Source organism: Perognathus longimembris, chromosome 2 (genome assembly GCF_023159225.1).
Source record: "Perognathus longimembris pacificus isolate PPM17 chromosome 2, ASM2315922v1, whole genome shotgun sequence".
NCBI lineage: Eukaryota > Metazoa > Chordata > Mammalia > Rodentia > Heteromyidae > Perognathus > Perognathus longimembris.
This window is the reverse complement of record NC_063162.1, coordinates 143243590-143265621: the sequence shown is the minus strand read 5'-3', so window position 1 is coordinate 143265621 and position 22032 is coordinate 143243590. Positions and strand designations below refer to the sequence as shown.

At 45.6% G+C, this 22032-nt stretch overlaps 1 protein-coding gene across 3 annotated transcripts in view; it reads left to right on the top strand.

The window, feature by feature from the left end:
* Positions 1 to 22032, top strand: part of Hipk2 (homeodomain interacting protein kinase 2) — a 179921-nt gene that overhangs the window by 136899 nt on the left and 20990 nt on the right. For 2 of the 3 annotated variants that reach the window (XM_048340320.1, XM_048340321.1), the window contains exons 7-12: positions 698 to 860; positions 3589 to 3796; positions 4695 to 4816; positions 12003 to 12145; positions 15616 to 15795; positions 17806 to 18087. In XM_048340320.1, the coding sequence (XP_048196277.1) occupies positions 698 to 860; positions 3589 to 3796; positions 4695 to 4816; positions 12003 to 12145; positions 15616 to 15795; positions 17806 to 18087 (1098 nt within the window). The remainder of the gene's footprint in view (positions 1 to 697; positions 861 to 3588; positions 3797 to 4694; positions 4817 to 12002; positions 12146 to 15615; positions 15796 to 17805; positions 18088 to 22032) is intronic. The other variant, XM_048340322.1, reaches the window with a different exon arrangement.

The window sequence follows — 22032 nt, the reverse complement described above, 5'->3', positions numbered from 1 at the left end:
GGCAAGAAGGAGAAAATAAATGGTATAAAAGATGCTCGTGTGTGCCTGTGAGTCTTCCCCAAACTTTACCTTCCTCATCCAAGAGGAAAATGTCCATCTCATGAATGTTGTAGGACTGAGTGAGAGGCTGAAAACACCTCCCACTGCTCTCATAATGTTAGCGCTAGTATTAATTATTCGTCTCGTGTATTGTCTTCATTCCATGTGCAGTGCCTATGAGCGAAGCAACTGCGTTGACCCAAGTGGGTAGAAGAGTTCCTTGGCCGTCCCCTAGGTGGCGCTGGCGACTCAGGGCAGCTGGAAAAGGCTTTGGGGAAAGACAGAAGGGTTTCGCTTCAATAGAACGCTCCTAGGTGGAGAATGTATACCGTTGTTTACCGGCTGGAACCAAACTGCGAGTTGAGAACAAGCAGTGAGCTTGTAGGTGGAGAAGCAATGGGGTGGTGAGAGCATTCTGGGATATTCACAGAGCCTTTGCCACCCTGGATGGGGAGAAAGAGCGGTGAATGATGGGAAATTCACCTAAATAATGTTGGCAGTCCCAAATGCAGACTTTACAAGAGAAAGCCAGAATGTTTAGACCTAAAGTTAAGTTTTGCTGCTTGTTTCGTTTACTAGATTAACCTCTTTTTTTCTCTCTCTCTCACCATCTCTTCCCTTTTTCCTCCCTTTTCCTCGTGCCTCTCTGCATGAATAGTGTCAAGTCATGTTTCCAGAACATGGAGATTTGCAAGCGTCGAGTGAACATGTATGACACGGTGAACCAGAGCAAAACCCCTTTCATCACTCATGTGGCCCCTAGCACATCTACCAATCTGACCATGACCTTTAACAACCAGCTGACCACTGTCCACAACCAAGTAAGTGGGGCACTGCGGGAGGGGGCTGGGAAAGTGTGAGCATCAGGACTCCCGATTCCCCCACAAAATCTGTGTTGTCATTTGTATCTCTATAAGAAAGCATTTGCTTGAGTGGTGATGTCCTTTGAGAGAGTCAGGCCCTCTGGCTCTGCTGAACAGTTTCAGGAAAGCCTCGTGAAGGCACGTCTCTCTTAAGTGGCCCCTCTCTCCACATCCTCTGTCCTGATGGGGGATGGCTGGGGAGATGACACCTTCATCCTTTATGCCTGGTAAGGAATTGTAGAACTGCCAGGAACTAAGGCCCATCACACGCCTGTATCCACTTGACCTCTTTTTTTTCTTTTTCAGTCTGCCACCCAAATCCTAGACAAAGCAACTGAGGTTTTCTTCCCACAGATTTCTGTTCTTTTGTTCAGAAAAAAATGGCAGGATCCAGTAGCTTAGTGAAAGGCTTGAAATAGAAATGGCACTTGGGAAATACCGAACAAAATAATCCCCAAGTTTTCCCATTAGCTGCCTCTAGCATCTGAGAGACTCTTACTTTCCCTGTCGTTTTCCATCTTGCCCATTCCCCAAGGAAGTGTTCCTGGGTTTTCCAGTTTCCGTGTCAGTGTATAATGATAATAGCAGTGTTTCTGTATATTTACACACACACAACACACACACACACCTTTGGAGGAGAGGAGTGGGTATGTGATAAAGTGGAAGTGTGACTATTGGCCACTTGCTGTGCACACTTGGCTGACAGATTCCCTGCTATCACCAGGCACCCTGCTTTCCAGCCCTCGCTCCCTGTCTTCTGGGTCACTTGTGGAGCACTTCCATTGCTAAAGCCTAGTTTTAACTCCCTAGAATGTGCTGCCCCCTGGGGGCCATTCATGCTCTTGACATTCTCTTCGGGATAAAGAACCAGTGCTCTTAAATGCTTAGAGCCAGAGAAATAAATATTCCCCGGCAGCCCCTTGCCCTGCCCTGCCCTGCTAAGGCTTCCACAGAGAGAAGTGAGCTTCCTGACCAAATTCCACCATGGTTTTATTTCCTTGCAGAGGTTTTTTTGTTGTTGTTGTTTTGTTTTGTTTTCCATCAGTCCTCATGAGAACCCTGATCTTTAACTGCCTAGCCCAAACTTCCTTTCCTCATCTGCCATTTGTCTTCAATCTCAGGAAAGATACCCAGGTGTGTGCATCAGGTCAGGCGACTTTCCCTACCAGGCTGTCTCTCTCCACTGAAACGCAGAGCTGTGATTCTGGAGTCCCAGATCATACGAGACAAGGCCACTCCCATCTTCCCTGTGATGTGACACCTGGTGCACCCATCCCAGAGTGTCCCATGACCTGCCCAACCCAAAGGGCTTCTTATCAAGAAGGCAGCTATGGAATAAGAACACTCTCTTCTCTGTGGCAGTTTCCCAGCCACCGTGTGAGATAGATGTCAGGAAGGACATGCCTGGTTTAGAGGAGAAAACTGACACAGAGCGACTGACCCTCTGCCCAAGGCTATTTCCCTGTTCATGCAAGTCCAGCTTGGGCTTTGAGCCCAGAGGGCTGGCCTCAGAGTCCTAGCTCTGACTGCATCAGGTGCCACCTGTGGGGGGCCTCCAATGCCTTTCGTAGGGATTTCCACTCTAAATCCAGTGCGACTTCCTTTGCCCACGAATGGTCCAGCACTTGCCTCTCTACAGGAGCTCCTTGGAGGTTTTTGTTTTGTCTTTCTAACCTATTTTGAGATTTAAAATAATATATACCTATCATTTATATCAGAGGTAGAACAGTGAGCTACACGATCAGTTCCTCGTTGCCCTTAGCATGAATGGAAGCTAAGAAACATGTAAGCTGTAGACAGAGCCACCATTGGACATGTGCTCAGAGGCCTGATGTGCCCAGTCAGAAAGCATCATGTAGCCTCCGTGCCTACAAAGTGGAAGAAAAGTAGAGGCCAAAGCATCATTTGTTAGGGCCTTACAGGCACCCAGGGCCTTACAGGGTCCCAGGCACCAGAAAGTAGCAACTGAAGCATCGATGGCTTCCGGGGATGTTTGAAACACCAAAACAACAGGAGCTGCAACTGGCCTGGGTGGGATAGGATAACTGAGACAAATGTGGGCGCCCCCCCTCCCTAGTATGTGAGCACACAGAGGGAAACGTGTGCCTACGGACGCCTTCAGGAGAGAGAGTGTGGGGCCGGCAGACACCACCCAGACACCACCATGCAGAACGCAAGGGATCCAGAACCCCTCTGCTCAGGCGAGAGATGTAGCTTAGTGGTAGAACACTTACCTAACATGCACAAGGCCCCGGGTTCAAACCCTACCTCTACTACACACAGAGACACACAAAACTGAAATAACAAAACGTTAGCCTTTCAGGCTGTTAGAAGGCATCCCTGTCAGTATGGGACAGACTTTTAATATTTTTTTTAAAAGCTTTCTAGCCTAACTTAGCTTTTCTGTGTCTAGATACATGGTGTGCAGGTTTCCTTTGTTCTCTGGGCCCCCACAAAGCTGAGGATTTGGGCACCTGCCTTCCCTGAGGCTTCCAACTAGATTCCCCACACACATACCTTTTCTGTTGTTGTTTTCTCTTTTTTTTTTGCTTTCCTGACCTTGGTTTTGGTTTATTTGCTCTTCTCTGAGTTCATTGATTTGATTTAGATTCGTGTCTCCCAACATACCACCTCCCTCATTTTTTATTTTTGTTTATTTTTTGTCTAATCCTCATCATTCCTTTAGGCTCCCACCTCTACCAGTGCCACTATTTCCTTAGCCAATCCCGAAGTCTCCATACTAAACTACCAATCTACACTCTACCAGCCCTCAGCGGCGTCCATGGCCGCAGTAGCCCAGCGGAGCATGCCGCTACAGACCGGAACAGCCCAGATATGTGCCCGGCCTGACCCCTTCCAGCAAGCTCTCATCGTGTGTCCCCCTGGCTTCCAAGGTAAGCTGGACCGGCTCTTCCTCTGCCCCCATTTCTAGGCTTCAGACCCCTGCCAGCTTCCCAGATGCATGCGTCCTGAAAGAAAGCCATCTTCCTTTCTCCCCACGGCAGTGGAGGTATCCCTAAGTCCAGAGCCTCCTGGCCTACTGCCACCAGTGGGATCTGGGCCTTGGCATCAAGCCCATTTGTCATTATTAGCACCACCTGCTAGAGCCACACTGTGTCCCTGGCCAACGACTTTTAAACAAGCACATAGTCTGTGCTCCCACCGTGAGGAGGACATCAGCTCTTGCCTTCCTCGAAGAAGCATCCACTATGCGTATTTATCTCTAAAGATTGTCAACTCCTCCCAGCCCACAGAGGCCCAGCTCACAGGGAGAATGTGACTGTGTCCCACGACCTCTTCCCCTAAAGGATTCATTGACCCTGACCCCAGCGTTCCAACTATTGACTCTTAAGAAGCTCCAGGTGACTGTGGACCTTGTCACCGTTGACTCAGAAAGCTCGGGAATGTATTTTGGCAGAAATCCTCCACCTCTCCCATGTAAGCTAAGGCTTGGTGGCTCTGGCTCAGTCAGTGTGATTCCAAACAGACCCCCGTCCATCTCTCCAGACACGCCCTTGCGTGGTGCTTGCACAGACACTGACGGGTCAGATGGCAGCGTAACTGGCCCATTCCTGACCACGTGAGATGCTTTCATCAAGTTTAGGGAGAAGTTTCTGCATGTTCTTTTAAAATTGAAGTGAGAACCTAAAGAGAAAAAAAACTTCCTGGGGACCCTGCAAGACCCGAGGATGGGGCAGGGAGGAGGAGATAAACGATCCTGGGAAGGATCTTGTCTTCCAGCTGTTTTCAACCACTGCTTGCTTTTCTCTCCCTGACCGTGGTCCTGAGCAGGCCTACAGGCCTCCCCGTCCAAGCACGCTGGCTACTCGGTGCGGATGGAGAATGCCGTTCCCATTGTCACTCAAGCCCCTGGAGCTCAGCCCCTTCAGATCCAGCCAGGTCTGCTTGCCCAGGTAACTCTTCCATATTATTCCTCCTATTACCATTATCTGTGTTAATGTTGTTCATGAAAGAGAAATGTCTCCACTAGCTCCCTCCCCAGAGATGGATCGGGCGCTTCCAGTCATTGGAAGACGTCTATAATTTTCTAAATGATCCCTGAGCAAATTACCTCCCTAAGTGTCTGCTTATAATTCCAAGAAGAAATTTAGAGACAGTGTCTTGGGAAATTATTATTGTATCTTTGTAATGCAAATTAATCAAGGAGACCTAGGTTTTAATCCTAAATCTGCTACTAGCTCTCAGTGACCTAAGGCAAGTCAGTTAACATCTCTTTGCCTCAAATTTCTCTCCTATAAAATAGAAATGATTTTTTTTTAGAGTCAAACTCCCTCATTTTTATAGTTGAAAAAAAAAACACTTGCAAAAGTTGTGAGCTGGTGCCTTCCCTATCTATCCATATAGCTATCCTAATGGTAGAATGAGATCAGAGAGGAAAAATGGTTGAAAATGTGCAAAGCATTTATTATACTGGTTTAAGGCAAAGGCACTGATGGAGCAGTAATAGTGATCCATCCTTAGTGACACTTGAACCCTAATGACAAATGCATTGTTTTTATGTCAGGCACTGTACACTTGTTAATTTATTTACTGCTCACACCCACAGAGTAAAGTGTTTGTCTCCCCTTGACAAGCAGGGAAAATGAAACATAGTAACATGCTCCAAGTCATACCAGCAACTAGGTATCAGAACCAAGACACAAAGTCTTGTGCCTCCATCTGTATTTAACCCTCATGTCATTGGCCACCAAGGCAGCTTGGCCTTTAGGGCTGGCTTCAAACCGTGATCCTCAGATTTTAGGCTGCTGAGTAAGTAGCTTGGATTACAGGTGTGAGCCAACCAGCTGTAGACAGTCTTTTGATATGATAATGCTGTCATTTTTTTTCTTGTTTTTCCTTCCTTTCACTTTTTATGTATTATTCTGATTATCACTGCACTTTGTAGGACATCTAAAATAACACTTAGTAACAGTGGTGATATTGGGCATCCTTCCCTCCTACCTAACTTTAACTTCTCTCTGTTGTTTCTCATGAGGTATTTTATTTACTAGAAATATTTGAGGGATACCTGATCGTGCATTAGGCGTTTTTTATTTGTTTGTTTGTTTTGTGCCAGTCCTAGGGCTTGAACTTAGAGCCTGGGTGCTGTCCTTGAGCTTTTGTTCCCAACCGCTCTGAGCCACAGCGTCATTTCCAGCTTTTTGATAGTTAATTGGAGATAAGAGTTTTTTGGGCTTTCCTGCCCCCAGTGGCTTTGGACCACAGTCCTCAGATTGCAACCTTCTGAATAGCTAGGATTACAGGTGTGAATAACTTTCTCAGTTTTTATAATCTCTGATTTGTCAGCGTTACAGGTTATAGTTTTTAACATTAAACTGTCCTTGTATTTATGAGATACTTTATTTGACTGTGTTGTGCTTCATCTTCTGTTCAATGCTGAACTCAATTTGCACTTACCATGCTTAGTACTTTTGCGTATATGTTCCTTAGTGAGAAATGACATATAATTTCCCTTTCTTAAGAGATTGCTTATTCATTTGCATACAGGGATGCACTAGTCTGTCATAAAGTACATTGGATATTATTATCCAGTGTTTTCAGGAATCATTTAGTTAAGATTTATACTAATTTTCCTTCTCTTTTTTTCTTTAGTCCATACTGACAGTGCAGTGAGCACTAACATCAGCAATTAGTGACGCACAGTTTTGTCTCGTTGAAAGTTGTCCACAGAAAACCTTCTGTATTTACAGTGAACCTGTACCTTCCTCTCTTGCCAGTCCTTGTGCCAACCTTTTGTTTGCACATGTCAGTAGTGGAGAGTTCATAAAAGGCCACGATGGCTCAAGGGAAAGAACTACAGCTCAGTCTAGGGGCTTGTTCATAATTTATCTGAGTGGCAAAAGTCCAGACAGCTTCCCAGTGCTCCTCCACTGTGAGCCAAAAGTCTATAGATGCCTTGTGTACTTTAAAGGGTAATGACTAATCCTTTCTTGGTGTGTTTATACACTTGATCTACATAAGACAGGAAACACCTCTGTTAGAAATCTCTAATTAGCTGAAATAGACATTCTTCATGGTTCAGTTTGGTGGAGCCTATAGGCTCCATGTCTCTGAGTTTGTTTCAATCCTTTGACTATTGCAGGAGAGAGCTCTACCTTTTGCCTACTTGAAAATAAAAGTCCCTAGAGTGTTGTAAATCCCCAAATTGATTTAATCTAATCTGTAATTGGGAAAGTGAACAAAAGTCTGTATATAAGGAATTTAATTAGAAAAGTGTTTATAACAAGGAAGTGAGCTGAATAGTCATCAGTAGGGGATTTGCTACATCAATAGAGCAGTGCATGAAGAAGGACATCATTGAAAGGGACATGGTGGATAGCTCTGAGTCTTGACATACAAACAGGTCCAAGACATGTGAAGCTGAAAATCCTGTCCTGTGCAGAATGCAGTATGACACAGTGCCTTTTTTATTGTTTGCTTTCTCTCTTCTTTCTGCTTGTCACCATGTGAACCTGTTAAGATGGAATCCTCTCCTAGATGTTTTTATATTGTCCTTTGAAAGAACTAAAGTAAGGAAACCTACAAAGCTAGCATAATGGCTATTTTTTTTAAAGCAATACGTAACATTTAAATTGAAGCCTCCATTTTTCTAGGAGTAAATCTCTAGAGATCAGGCAGCATCATTCCACATACCATTGTTTGCTTTAAATTTTATCTAAACATTGGCATCCTTCTTTTTCTTCCAAATATTTGAAAGCTTTTCAAGGATTTTATTTGTGAAGGTTTTTATTTTGAATCCATTCCTCAGGTTAATTTCATTTTCTTTGACCTTTTCCTCCTCAATCTCCCTGCATCACGTGTTCCTTACAGAGAAGCAAGTGTCTAGGGGACCGAGGGTCTGTTCTAACAAGAGGGTGGTGGTCACTCGTGGTCCTAAAAGCAGCTGTCGTCTCCATCCTCCCCTGCCTTAGTTAGCACCAGGGCACTGGAAATTGAGTGAACAGTAAAGGTGGAGAGGTGGGAAATACTGTTCTCAATTGAGAAAGTATTGAGTTTAACTTATTGGTCAAATGGCACCACAGAAGCCTTCTTGGACTAACAACACTGGAAGAGAAATTCAGGTCTTCATAGACTCCTCTTTTCGGGGAAAATGTGTTTTCATTCTTGTTGCCAATTAGAGCATATCACCAGAACCCCTTTAGAGGTTTCCCTCAGGACAAGCTGGTAGCTTGAAGTCTTTAAATAGTCCAAAACATAGCCAGCACCAGTGGCTCACAACTGGGATGCTAGCTACTCAGGAGAGTGAGATCTGAGGATCACGGTTCAAAGCGAATCCAGTCAGGAAGCTCTGTGAAACTCTCACCTCCGATTAAGCACCAAAAAGCCAGAAGTGGAGCTGTGGCTCAAAGTGGCAGAGCACTGGCCTTCAGCAAAAATAGCTCAGGGAGTGTTCTGATCCAACGTTCAAGCCCTAGGACTGACATCAAAAATAAAACAAAACAAAATATGGATGCATATGGCTGTATGACTTTGGGGAAGTTATTTTTGAAATTTAAGTTTTATTATTTTACAGAATAATACAAGTATGTAATTTTTTAAGTTGTATGATTTCATGAAATTAAAAGAAAACATAGCCACCAGCTCTATCCTGTCTTTAATTTTCTACTCCCCTAAACAATATTTTTCCTATAAACATTGTATCAAAACAGTCATTTTTAATTTGACCAGTCTTACCTAATTTCATGTTTCTGGATGTTTTTTATTGATTACATTTTTAGTATGGCCAATTGACTTCCTGTTATGAAAAACGAAAACTTAGCTAGGCACTATGGCTCATGCCTATAATCCTAACTACTCAGAAGGCTGAGATCTGAGGATTGTGTTTCAAAGCTAGTGCAAGGAAGAAAGCCCATGATACTTTTTTTTTTTATTTTTTGCCAGTCCTGGGGCTTGAACTCAGGGCCTGAGCACTGTCCCTGGCTTCTTTTTGCTCAAAGCTAGCACTCTACCACTTGAGCCACAGCACCACTTCTGGCTGTTTTGTATATATATGTGGTGCTGAGGAATCGAACCCAGGGCTTCATGTATATGAGGCAAGCACTCTTGCCACTAGGCTATATTCCCAGCCCCGATACTTTTTTTTTTCTGGGTCTGGGCATTGAACTCTGGGTCTGGACACTGTCCCTGAGCTTCTTTCACTCAAGGCAAATGCTCTACCACTTGAGCCACAGCACCACTTCCAGCTTTTTTGAGTAGTTTTATTGGAGATAAGAGTCTCACAGAGTTTCCTTCCTGGGCGGCTTCAAACTGTGATCCCCAGAGCTCAGCCTCTTATGTAGCTAGGATTACAGGTGTGAGCCACCAGTGCCTGGCCCATCATACTTTTATTTCCAATTAATTACCAAAAAAGCTGCAAGTGGAGCTGTGATTCAAAGTAGTAGAGTACTAGCCTTGAGCAAAAAGCTCAAGGACAGGGCCCCTCAGTTCAAGCTCCAGGACTGGCACAAAAAAAGAGTTAGGTGCTCACTTGTAATCCTAGCTACTGACGCAGCTGAAATCTGAGGGTCCCGATTTAAAGCCAGACTCAGCAGTAAAGTCCATGAGACTCTATCTCCAATTAACCACTAAAATGCTGGAAGCAGAGCTAAGGCTCAAGTGGGAGAGTGCTAGCTTTGAGCAAAAAAGCCCAGATTCAACATCCGACAATGTGAAGTAATTTTATCCATGAATAGTATAAAAAGTTACATATTGTCACACCCCGTAAAGTTTTCTCTTGTTAGAAGTCTCTTGAATTTTCTATGTAGAAAATCCTGTTGTTGTTGTTTTTTAAGCCATTACTGAGGCTCAAACTCAGGGCCTAAGCACTGCCCCTTAGCTTTTTACTCAGGGGCTTGGCTCTACCACTTAGGTGTCACCAAGTGATTCTGTGGTAGTTGATTGAAAATAAGAGTCTCACTGCAATCCTCAACTCTTAGGTTCCCGAGTAGCTAGGGTAACAGGCATCAGAAAACTAGAAATGGAGCTGTGGCTCAAGTGGTAGAGTGCTAGCCTTGAGCAGAAAAGCTCAGGGATAGCACCCAGGCTCCGAGTTCAAGCCCTACAACTGACAAAAAAAGAAAAAGAAGATCTAATTCTCCAACCCACCCAATATATAATACAGTACAGACCCTCCTCATTCTCACTTACTTGTATCTCTCATTAATCCCATGTAATTTTTATAAACTACTTTGTACTGTTTGCATAAATTATCATCAACTTTATGTAATTCTACTCTGGGCTGAGCTTCATAGTGTAGCAATTATATTTTCTTTCCAGTAGACCTTCTTGTCTTTCTAAGTGTAGTTTCATTTTTTTCACTGAGTTAATTTTCTATATCTTCTGTTGGATAACCCCAATTCCTTGCAAGAAGGTTTGTGTTTGATGTGTTATATTTGAGCATATTGAGTTCAGTATCTGTTATTTTCCTCTCTGACACCTTTTAAGACTTTCTCCTTTTCCACAGAGGTCACAGATTTTATGACTTCACACTTTCCTGAAGGTGGTTTGTTTTTTGTAACACATTATCCTGGACCAAAAAAAAGAAAGCATTGATTTTCCTGCTGGGGCTGGCTTTGAACCACAGTCCTCAGATCTCCCTCTTGAATAGCTAGGATGACAAGGCTTAAGCCACTGTGCCTGACATAATCACACTTTAGGTCTGCTTTACTTCCCTATTCCATCATTCTCATGTTGAAAACAAAACATCTCATATACTTTTTTAATTGCTTGTTTGCTTATTTGTTTGGATACAGGCAGAAAGCTCAGAGAACACAGATCACACTGTAAGAACTTAATAAATATCTCTTGGTAAAAATGGAAGAAGCAGTTCTAAAGTGTTTGAACTATCATTAATTGTTTTTCAGGGTTACTGAATTCACAGTAGGAATAAAAGTTGTAAACTCAAAATATTAGATAAATAACAATTTCACTGGAAATAAGATTTCTATCAACTGGTCATCTGGAACTCATTTCCAGTCTTATAAAAAGCATGAATCCTGACAAACATTATTTTTAAAAATCTTGATACCAAGCTAAAATGTCTTGGGCTGGGAATATGGGCTAGTGGTAAAGTGCTCACCTCGTATACATGAAGCCCTGGGTTCGATTCCTCAGCACCACATATATAGAAAAAAGCTGGAAGTGACACTGTGGCTCAAGTGGTAGAGTGCTAGCCTTGAGCAAAAAGAAGCCAGGGACAGTGCTCAGGCCCTGAGTCCACGCCCCAGGACTGGCAACAAAAACAAAACAATTTTTTTAAGCTAAAATATCTTTAAATTTTTTTCCCTGAAATAGATATTAACATATTATATTTCAAGGAGATGAGGTAACAGGCTATTTTTGACCTCTTTCAGTGATAGGTACACTGAGTTCATTTCAGATACACTTCACCAAGCATTTTTATAATTTATTATTATTACTAAGAATAGAGATAATAACCCTTGATGCATGCTGTATACCCAGAATGGAGTTAAGTCATAAGTAGGTTTTCTGCCTTCTTAATAAGAATCCTGTGAGGTAGCCATTATTTATTCCCAGGACTCAGATGAATAAACTGAGACCTAACCACAGCGCCACCTCTGGCTTTTTCTGTTTATGTGGTGCTGAGGAATTGAACCCAGGGCTTCACGCATGCTAGGCAAGCACTCTCTGGCTAAGCCACATTCCCAGCCCCCTGTGCCCTGTGTTTTTGGTTTTTGTTTTTTCATTTTATTTTATTTTATTTTATTGCCAGTACTGGGGCTTGGACTCAGGGCCTGAGCACTGTCCCTGGCTTCTTTTTGCTCAAGGCTACTAGCACTCTGTCACTTGAGCCACCGTGCCACTTCTGGCTTTTTCTGTATATGTGGTGCTGAGGAATCGAGCCCAGGGCTTCATGTATACGAAGCAAGCACTCTTGCCACTAGGCCATATTCCCAGCCCGCCCTATATTTATTATGTAGTTGTTTTCCCTTCCTTCTGGAGGCCAGAGACCAAGTCTCCATTCACTACAAGATCTAGCACAACATCCCCCCCAGATCCCCAGCACAGACTAAGTGCTGATCCCTGCAGATGGGGTACACGAGTGGCATGTGGTGACAGGAGATGTCCTTTGTCCTGCAGCAGGCCTGGCCCAGCGGGACCCAGCAGATCCTCCTCCCCCCAGCCTGGCAGCAGCTGACGGGAGTGGCCACCCACACGTCGGTGCAGCACGCAACTGTGATTCCTGAGACCATGGCAGGCACCCAGCAGTTGGCCGACTGGCGGTAAGCTGGAAACTTCTAGAATAGTTGGGTGGGGGGCACGTCGACCACCGATGCAGAGAATATGAATATTATTATGTGAGCTATGACTACGCTATAATGAGAGGTTATTTTTATACCAGGTTCCAGGATACCCAAAAAAAAAAGTCAGCTTTATTAATTTATGATAAGCTATCATCTTCCAGCTATCATTTTCTCTGTCATATTGTTTAATAACTAGTGTGATTCATCAGACCTGTCTCCAGATGATTTGAGGGTTTTCTCAGAATTAAATTGCACTCTCAGGAAACAAAGATTTGTCAGTGAAAGAATGTAAAAGAGAGTCCCCAAATCCCTCAGCAATTCTGGAAAAGTGTTCGCAATGTTCTGAGACACCGGCACCCTGGAGTCTCTCTGACCTCCCTAGGGAAGGTGAACTCGGGCAGGTTTACTGAATGCGCCTCTTGGAATAGTCACATCGTGAACATCAGAGTCCACCTTCCTCAGACCCCGGGGCATCTAGCTAGCTTTATCCCCCAGATGTTTCTAGAACGTTCTCATCCAACTCCCTGCCTTCCTCGCAGTCTCTCTGTCCTGACGTGTTCGTGACCACTTGTCACCTTCCTTTGGCCCTTCCCCAGCCCTGTGACACCCCCTTCCATCATCAGGGCAGGCCACTGTCGTCATTCAGTCTGACACATTCCATACTACCCTGGTGGCCCAGCATGGCTTCTTTTCTGGAAAAAAGAAAAAAAAAAAAGATATCCTGCTCCCCAATATGGTAGGAATTCCTGTGATCCCAGCACTCAGAGGCTAAGGCAGGAGAATCAAAACTTCAAGGGCAGGCTGAACTATGGAGCAGGACGCTTTCTCCAAGATAAACTGTACTACTTGTGGGTGGGGATGGGAGGGAAAAACTGGGACAGAACAAGGGAAGGGAATGACCCTGTCCAAAAAGAAATGTACACATTACCTGGCTTATGTAACCCCTTGTACATCACCTTTATGATAACATTTGAAAAAATAAGTAAATAGGTATGCCTATAATCTTAGCTACTCAGGAGATAGGATCTGAAGGATTAGTTCAAATCCATGGGGCTGGAGACATGGTTCAGATGGTAGAGTACCACCAGCCTCTGAGCAAAATGTGTCACGCACTGAGTTCAAATCCTGGTCCCAGGGGGTGGAGGAAACAATTTGAGGCCAGTCTGAGAGAAAAAAAAAATTAAGATTCTGTCTCACCCAATAAAAAGCATGGTATTGTGGTATGCATGTGCCTATTTAAAAAAGCAAAAAGGGCTGGGGATGTGACTCAAGTGGTAGAGCACCTACCTAGCAAGTACAAAATGTGCAAGCTCAGTACCATTAAAAATAATGGAAGAACAGGGCACTGGTGGCTCACGTCTGTAATCCTGGCTACTCAGAGGGCTAGATCATGGTTCAAAGCCACCCCAGGCAGGAAAATCTATAAAACTCTTATTGTCAATGCACTACCAAAAAGCCATAAGTGGCACTATGGCTCATATGGTACAGCACTAGCCTAGAGCAAAAGAAGCAAGCCCATCGCCTCCCCTCCTCCCCTCCTAGAAGCCCAGGCTCTGCAAGCTTGCCCTTCTACCTCTAGCTCATTAGGAACAGCAACCAAATGGAAAGCTGTCTGACCAATGGTTGTTTTTTTACCTCCACCCCTTTTCCTCCTGAAAGATCACACATGGCTTATTCATTTGTCTTTCAGCATTTAGAGCTCATCTGATTTCAGTAATACTGACCCATTCATACCTATGTTCTTATTTTACTCTCCCTTTGTCTTTTCTCTCTTACCTAATAATCACAGACAACATGTAAGAGCAACACACTTTCTTCCCGGTCTCTCGATTTCCCATGTGGAGCAGAGAGCATCCAGAATCACCATTAGTTCACGGAAGAGCCATGCCAAAGCGGAGTACAGGGCTGAGGATGAGGAATGCCTTGTGTCCATAGGGAACTAGCAACAATAGAACTAGCCAGGCACTGGTGCCTCACCCCTGTAATCCTAGCCACTCTGGAGTCGGAGGTCTGAGAATTGCAGTAAAGTCTGTGAGACTCTTATCTCCAACAAACTACAAGAAAACTGGAAGTGGACCTGGAACTCAAGTGTTAGAGCCCAAAAGCTCAGTGACCGCATCCAAGCCCTGAGTTCACACGTGCGTGCACGCACGCACGCGCGCGCACGCACACACACACACAGAATACTAAGACGCCACCATAACAGTCTCTGGGTCCCTGTAAATACCTGGAAGATAGTTATCAGAATCTCTACACAGATACTAAGCAGCTTCTTTCTTCTGTTTATTCTTTCCATCAAATTACAAACATAGAATTTGATAATTTTTTAAAATTCAAGTAAATTCTCTTTTAGCTTTTTTTTTTTTTAGTGCATTAATGGGCTTTTGAAGCTCTGAATGAATCACTACCTCTAGCATTTCTGTGAGCAAAAAAGGCTTTGAGCTCCATGCAAACGAGATTGTAAGACCTCTGAACATAAACCATTTTGAGGATGTAAGCTGCCAGTGTTTCCTTCAATGTGTGCCTGGCTGTTAATAATTTTTATTCCATACCAAACACTGTACTTGTCTAGTCAAGCTCAGTCAGTCTAATTGTTCATTCAGCAAGTATGTAATTAACTGATCAACTGCCACATGCCTGTCTATTGTGCTAGCCACTAAGGGAATTCAAAAGAACACCAACACTTCCCAACACCAGAAACATATGGCTCCCCATGGTCAAAGCTTATTTCCACATTAACTATAATTTCCTCATTCATAAAATGATGCTACTAAGATATCCTGCCCACCCCACAGGCAGAAAGGAGGGAACCTATTGAAGACACTCAGTAAGTTTTAAGATACAATGTACATTACTGCTCAACATAATCACCTGTTCAGAAACTATGAAAGTTGGAAGGGGTATTTATCCCTTCTCCCCAGAACTTCAAGTCTCTGAGTCTGTACACATGTTCTTCTCACTGAAAAATTCTAGGTCTTACCTACAAGCTGGGTTCCTTCATTTCTTTAAAACAGGTCTTTAGCTGGCCTGCCCCCAGAGGAGCACTGGCGAGCTTACCTGGAGAGGCCAGGCCCATCTCTCCATCCACCAGATGGCACACAGCTGGCCAGCCTTTAATCAGGGCAGAAGCTCTGTCATAAAAAGAACTTTCTCTCTGGGTGCTGGTGGCTCACTGCCCCTAATCCTAGCTACTCAGAGGGCTGAGATCTGAGGATCACAGTTCAAAGCCAGCCAGAGCAAAGAAGTCCCCATGAGACTCTAAGCTCCAATTAACCACCGGAAAACTGGAAGCAAGCTGTGGCTCAAAGTGATCGAGTGCTAGCCTTGAGCAAAAGAGCTCAGGGACAGCACCCAGGCCCTGAGTTCAAGCCCCATGACTGACCCAAAAAAAGAACTCTGTTTGCTTATACTGAACCATGAAGGAAACCCGTCGTTTATCTCCCTTTCAGGAACACACATGCTCATGGCAGCCATTACAATCCCATCATGCAGCAGCCAGCACTGTTGACTGGTCATGTGACCCTTCCAGCAGCCCAGCCCTTAAATGTGGGCGTGGCCCACGTGATGCGACAGCAGCCAACCAGCACCTCCTCCTCCCGGAAGAGTAAGCAGCACCAGTCCTCTGCCAGGTAGGTGTGGAAATAGCCTTAGAGAGCAGGAACTCTGGGAGATCAGAACGCTGAAGAAAGGTAGGATAGGGTTAGGGAATGTCAGCTTGTTGGCTCGGGATACAGAACAACTTTTCCTAGCAGAATGGGGATTGCCCAGGGTTTACAGGAAGCAGTAGCTGTATGTTTTATGCAAGTGATGCCAGTCTGTTGTGGTTCCAGGCCTGTTGGCACTCTTAAGGGTGGGGGTCTGGATAGAGTCAGCCTGCTCCATGCCTTGAAGGCTTCAGTCTTACTCAGTGTTACATATTAAAGCACAGTAAGGAAGATCACGGGTACTGAGTGGGGTTTTACAGTGAGGGGGAGAGAGTAGCTCAACTCTGAATACAGTATGAGCAAGTGGGAATTTACAGGCACCAGGGTCGGTGGGTGAAAAACTGAATAGAAGACACCTGGAGTCGGGGATTCTAGCTAAAACAACCTGCCACTAGGATTCTGGCTGAAGGCCGACCAGAGTGAGCGGATTCCACCTGAGGGAAAGTAGAGGATAAGGAATCTAGGGAGATATTGAAGGTGATCAGAGATTGAAGGCAGAGGGCTCTGGCTAAACTGAAACCAGCAAGCTCATGGCTAAAACTAGACTTTACAAAGGAGATGCATAGATGGGCCTAGGAGATGATTTGGAGCCTGAGTAAGATTGGTCATGCAAAGAATCTTGGTCATTTTCTCCTTTCCTAGAAAATAGCCTGCCTCTGAAGTTTCATTGCCCATGCAATTCTAGATCAACATAATGACAGTGCAGGTTATATATTTGGAAAGCATTCCTAAAAGAACTTTTTTAAGGTACTAGCAAAATGTACTTTTGAAATTTGAGGTCAGAAATGGAACTCATCTGGCTGCTTGCTTAAGTTCCACTTTGGTTTCTCCCAGACACTAAACAGCAGCATTATACTGATCTCTCCCATTCCCTTGAACGCCAGTCCCTGAACTCTTAAGCAGTCAAGACTGACAAAGGGCTAGGTGCCTTACGATTTCATTCAAACGTCACTTTGAAAAATGCAAATAGAGATCAAAGAGACCTGGGAGAGGGGAAGAGCCTGAGGGGAATTTTCGGGTGATGAAAAAGTTCCATGTCTGAGTTGTGGTTGAACTTTGTGACTACCTTTCTCACAAGTCATCAAACACTTTGGAAAGGGGGATTTTTAATATATCAACCATACCACAATAAGCCTGATTTTAGAAGTAAAGGCATGGTTCAAGGAGTAGAATACCTGCCTAGCAGCCAAGAAACCTACAGCTATACAGATAAATCAAGCTCATGCAACTGCAGAAGTACAACTGTATTTCCTAATGGCACTCGTTTGGAGGTATTCAGGTGCTCATTTCAGACAGGATGGTAAAGAAGAGTCCAGTACATTAGTGATTTTTTTTTGCTTCTGCTTCCTCATTTAGCCAGGTGCCAGAAGCCAGGCCTGCTTCTTATTTTTCTTTGTATTCTCATTCATAAACCAGTCCCACTTGAGGGAATCCCTCAGGTTGACCTTCTTTGAGAAGAGGAACACCTTTCAGTAGGTATAGCTAAGAACTCGGGGAAATTCTCCTGAGGTCAGCGGCAGCCCTTCGCTAACACGTCATCCTTATTAGAGTGGGAGGGAAGGAAAACCAGCGTCTTACCTCTGTACACCTCATTCCCAGCCAGGTGGGAGACGTGAGGGGTGCTGATCTTGGCAGCCTGAGGCAGCATGGCCACGTAGGGGTAGTAAGGACCCCCGTTTAGTGACATCCCTCCCTGTGTTCTCACCGCCCAGCGGGCCCTTGGCCTGTGCCGTTTCAAGAGCAACCCAATGGTAGTGCATGTTACAGATTCGCCTCTTTTCAAGACCAGGACTGGCAAAAAAAAAAAAAAACAACAACAACAACAACCAACAACCAAGAGTCTTGGCTAGCCTTGGGCTGTTGGAAAAGGAACTGGCCAGGCCTGATCTTCCCCCTCTCTTAAGTGTGTGTGATTTTTTTTTTTGGTGATTCCAGAAACATCTCCACCTGTGAGGTGTCCTCCTCGCAGGCCGTCAGTTCCCCTCAGCGATCCAAGCGCGTCAAGGAGAACACCCCTCCCCGCTGCGCCCTGGTGCACACCAGCCCGGCCTGCAGCACGTCCGTCACCTGCGGCTGGGGCGACGTGGCCTCCAGCACCACGAGAGAGCGGCAGCGGCAGACCATTGTCATCCCCGACACCCCCAGCCCCACCGTCAGCGTCATCACCATCAGCAGCGACACGGACGAGGAGGAGGAGCAGAAGCATGCGCCCACCAGGTGAGGAACTCCTTGGGGAGCCCAGCGGGCATGGGCGGGGGGCGGGGGAGGGGGGGGTGCCGAGCCTGTATCTCCGGTTCACCCCCAGTTCGTCATCCAGGGAACCCGATCGTTTTACAGCAGCAGCACATCGACCCCGCCCTGCCGCCTCAATGTATTTCAAGAGAACGTCAAACAGATTGCCGTGTTTGTTCAAACCCCAAATAATTTGGAGTCACGTTGCTTTAGGAAAAAGACAATAGTCACAGGCCCTACACATTTGGGAATGTGAGACCAAAAAAAAAAAATCAGGCTTATAATATCAGTTTATTTCAACCCCTATAAGCTTAAAAAAATAATAATAATCTGCCTCGGGCTATTGAATTTATTCCCAGTTGATCAGGATATCTCTCTAACATTGCCTTGGCTGTTGCCTTGGCTCACTCAGAATTTCAAAGTAATTGTCCAATTAATCAGAAATTTCCCTGTGTCTGATTAACCCAATCTTTCAAGCTGCCAGTTGGCTCCTCACCCTGAGAGCACTACTGTTTATTCTGAAGTAGTAATAATTCATTTTTTCTCTCTGTGTGCTTCCTGGGGAGAGGAAAGAAATATTTATTACATTTGCAAGATCTCACCCTGGCACCAGAGCTGCTTTTCCACATTGTGCAGCTAGAGTCCAACAAAATACACTTTCTGCTTTAGACACACAGCTCAGGTGCCCTTCTATAACCCAGGGCCTCAAGCCTCACAGAACCTAAAGTCTTTCAACCCAGCCTGCTGGCACCTTTCCAGGGGACTGAAGGTCAGGGAAGGTGGCCTGCTACCCTCAAACCAGCCCCACCAGTCCACATGCATCCCATATCTGGATACAAAGCTCTACATTCAATTATGCCCAGACTGTTAATTCATGATTGGATACAATGTCACCAATTAGTCATCCCAAATCCTTTTGATTAGGTAATAAAGTCATATGATTGAAATCATTACAAAATGTACAGATAGGGGCTGAGAATATGGCCTAGTGGCAAGAGTGCTTGCCTTGTATACATGAAGCCCTGGGTTCGATTCCTCCGCACCACATATACAGAAAACGGCCAGAAGTGGCGCTGTGGCTCAAGAGGCAGAGTGCTAGCCTTGAGCAAAAAGAAGCCAGGGACAGTGCTCAGGCCCTGAGTCCAAGGCCCAGGACTAGAAAAAAAAAAGTACAGATAAACTAATTCAAGGCTTATTGTTATAGCTGTTCCTACACGGGGCACCCCTTCTGTCTTTATACTGTTCAGTGGTTTAGGGGTTTGCACCACAGGCTAGTGTATTTTTCACTCTGATGTCCATTGAATAGCTCAGCTTGATCATCCCTGTATTTCAGAGAAGAATATATTGGAGTGTTTCTGGTCCTGTCATTTGCCGGGTACCAGAAGGGACACAAGGTTGGTGACCCAAGACCCACTTCCAGCCATGTTTTGCTTTGCTCCTCATCTGCTGGTTCCAGGACTGGCCTCCGTTTCCCTTTTGATGACAGTCCCACGTTGGATAGGTGTCTCCCCTTTCACCCAGGAAGGTGGGCTTTGTTTTCACAATCTCAGCAGGCCCCCCCCTTCAGAAAGAAGACTTCCCAAACCCAGACTGGACCCTATCCAGCCTCCTCTTCCAGTCCTCTCTCATAGCATTGGCCATAAAATGACTAGGAAAAAAAAAGGGGGGGAAGTTAAGTGGTTTGGAATCTCAGCCTTGAAGTCTTGAGATTTGTGTCGACACAGACTTGGGATGTAAGTGCTCAGGAGAGAATCGGTGCACCTGGTGACAGGAGGGCAGCCGCCATCTCCCCGGCAGCCAGACAGCTGACAGGCCTGGGAGCAAGAAAGCCAGGCAGAATTAAGTACACGCCCGCTTCCCCGGCCACCGCGATGCTTCAGAGGGAAGTGCGACTGAAACGTGCGCACCTTCACCTTGTTATTAATGGCTCAGACACTGGGAAGAGGGGCAGACAGCTGTCCGGCAGGTGATGGGAGAAGGCAGACAGGCAGGGGGTGCTGCACCCCACAGTTCCATGCCATGCATAGCCTGGTGGACTCGTCTGCCTGCCCGCCCAAGATCATGGAAACGTGCCAGAGACGCGGAGATGTTCTGGAATCTGGGCAAGCTTCGGCATGCCACCAGAGAATAGGTCTTGGCCACCCACAGCAGCAACGGAGCTGAAAAAGGAGGATGCTTGGTAATGTATTTTTGGAGAGAGAGAGATGGTTGTTGCAGTAGAAGATGGTTTAGGACACAAGAGGAGAGTGATGTCTATTTGAGTCTATGTGGTATGAAAGAAAGAAGCCAGTAGCCGTCTTATTTATAGAGAAACCACTGTGTAATTGTGAACACATCGTTGTGACTACATTGAAGAAGGAGAAAGGGTAGGAGAAAATATGATGGATCAACGTCCTCATGCTGGAAGCCGGCGGCTCATGCGTCTAATCCTAGCTACTCAGGAGGCTGAGATCTGAAGGTCACGATTCAAAACCAGCCCAGGCAGAAGCTACGTGAGACTCTTATCTCCAGTTCAAACATCAAAAAGTCAGAAATGGGGCTGTGGCTCAAAGTGGTAGAACACTAGCCTTGAGCAAAAAGCTCACACCCTAAGTTCAAGAAGCCCGGTGACCAACCAAAAAGAAGAAAGGAAGAAAAAGAAATCAGCATCCTCATAAAATTGAACACAGTAAATAGGTATTGGCCCTATCAGTATCAGGTATTTCACTGGGAACCGTGGATATTACATAAATAAAGGAAACCATCTGCCCTCGCGAGGCATCCAGGAAATAGCAAGATAAGACGCATATAAATGATTCTAACACAAAGCAGAACATCAGTTCCATAAAAACTGGCAGAGTGCTAAGGGGATCCGAAGGGAATCAGCTTTAGGAACATGTGGACCAGCCGAGGGGGCAGGGGGCTGGCCAAGCGAGGACCGGCAGGGGCTGAGACAGTCTCTGGCAGGCAGTAGGAAGCTAATCCCGGAGAAGGAATTCCACACAGGGGAAGTGGGTTTGGAGGTGGAAGGGGACTTGTGGAGGGGTCTTCTCTTCAGCAGGGATTATGGGCTTTGTCAGGAGGTACTGAGGGGTTCGGGGAAAGCCTCAGGCCTGGGAAAACAAGAGCTTACCTGTGAGTGCAGTTGACTAGCAAGTCCTTGGCCGTGGGCTCTTGAGCTGGACAGCCTCCTTTGGTTCCGGTTTTCCTCGTGGACAGGCCTGCCCTGTCTTGTCCCCCTTGATCATCCTTGGCCTAAACTTACCCCACCTCTCCCTGTGAACATCTTGATTCTGATCTTCCATCTCCTGATCTAATTTCCTATCTGCTACCCACCTCCGTTCAGGCATTTCCATTTCCCAGAGCTGTCCTCTAACCTCGTGTGAAATGCTGGCGACTCGTTGAACGTGGTCGTGCCTCGGCATGAAGAGCTGGGGGGTCGGGAGGGGGCGACGCTCGCACCTCCCCCACCGGAGTCTTTTAGTACCAACATCAAATGATGGAAACCCAAATTTTCAGACCAAGACTAAGTAATAATATTGCCTAGGATTTTTTTTTCTTAAGAATGCCAAGGTAAACATCCTTATTCCTGACTGCAAGTACACAGCACAGAACAGATGGCCGGCCCCAACTCCCACCTAGAAGAACTCGAGGGGATGGTGGCAGCCAGCTAGCAGAGGATGAACCAAAGACGGGGATCACCGCGAACAGCTGCCAGGTGCTTGCACCACGCTGTCCCGCCCGTCACTGACGGCGTACACAAGGACACAGTCTCTGTTCTGAAACTGGGTTCTGAGGCCCCAGGCCCAACGTCCCACATGAAGTCTAGCCTACGTGCTCCCACGTGCCACATGAGGAGATGTGGCGAAGGTCAAAGCAAGGAAATGTATCACCTGGAAGCCATGGAAAGACAGCACTTCAGTCTGTCTTTAGCTGTCTTCACGAATACAG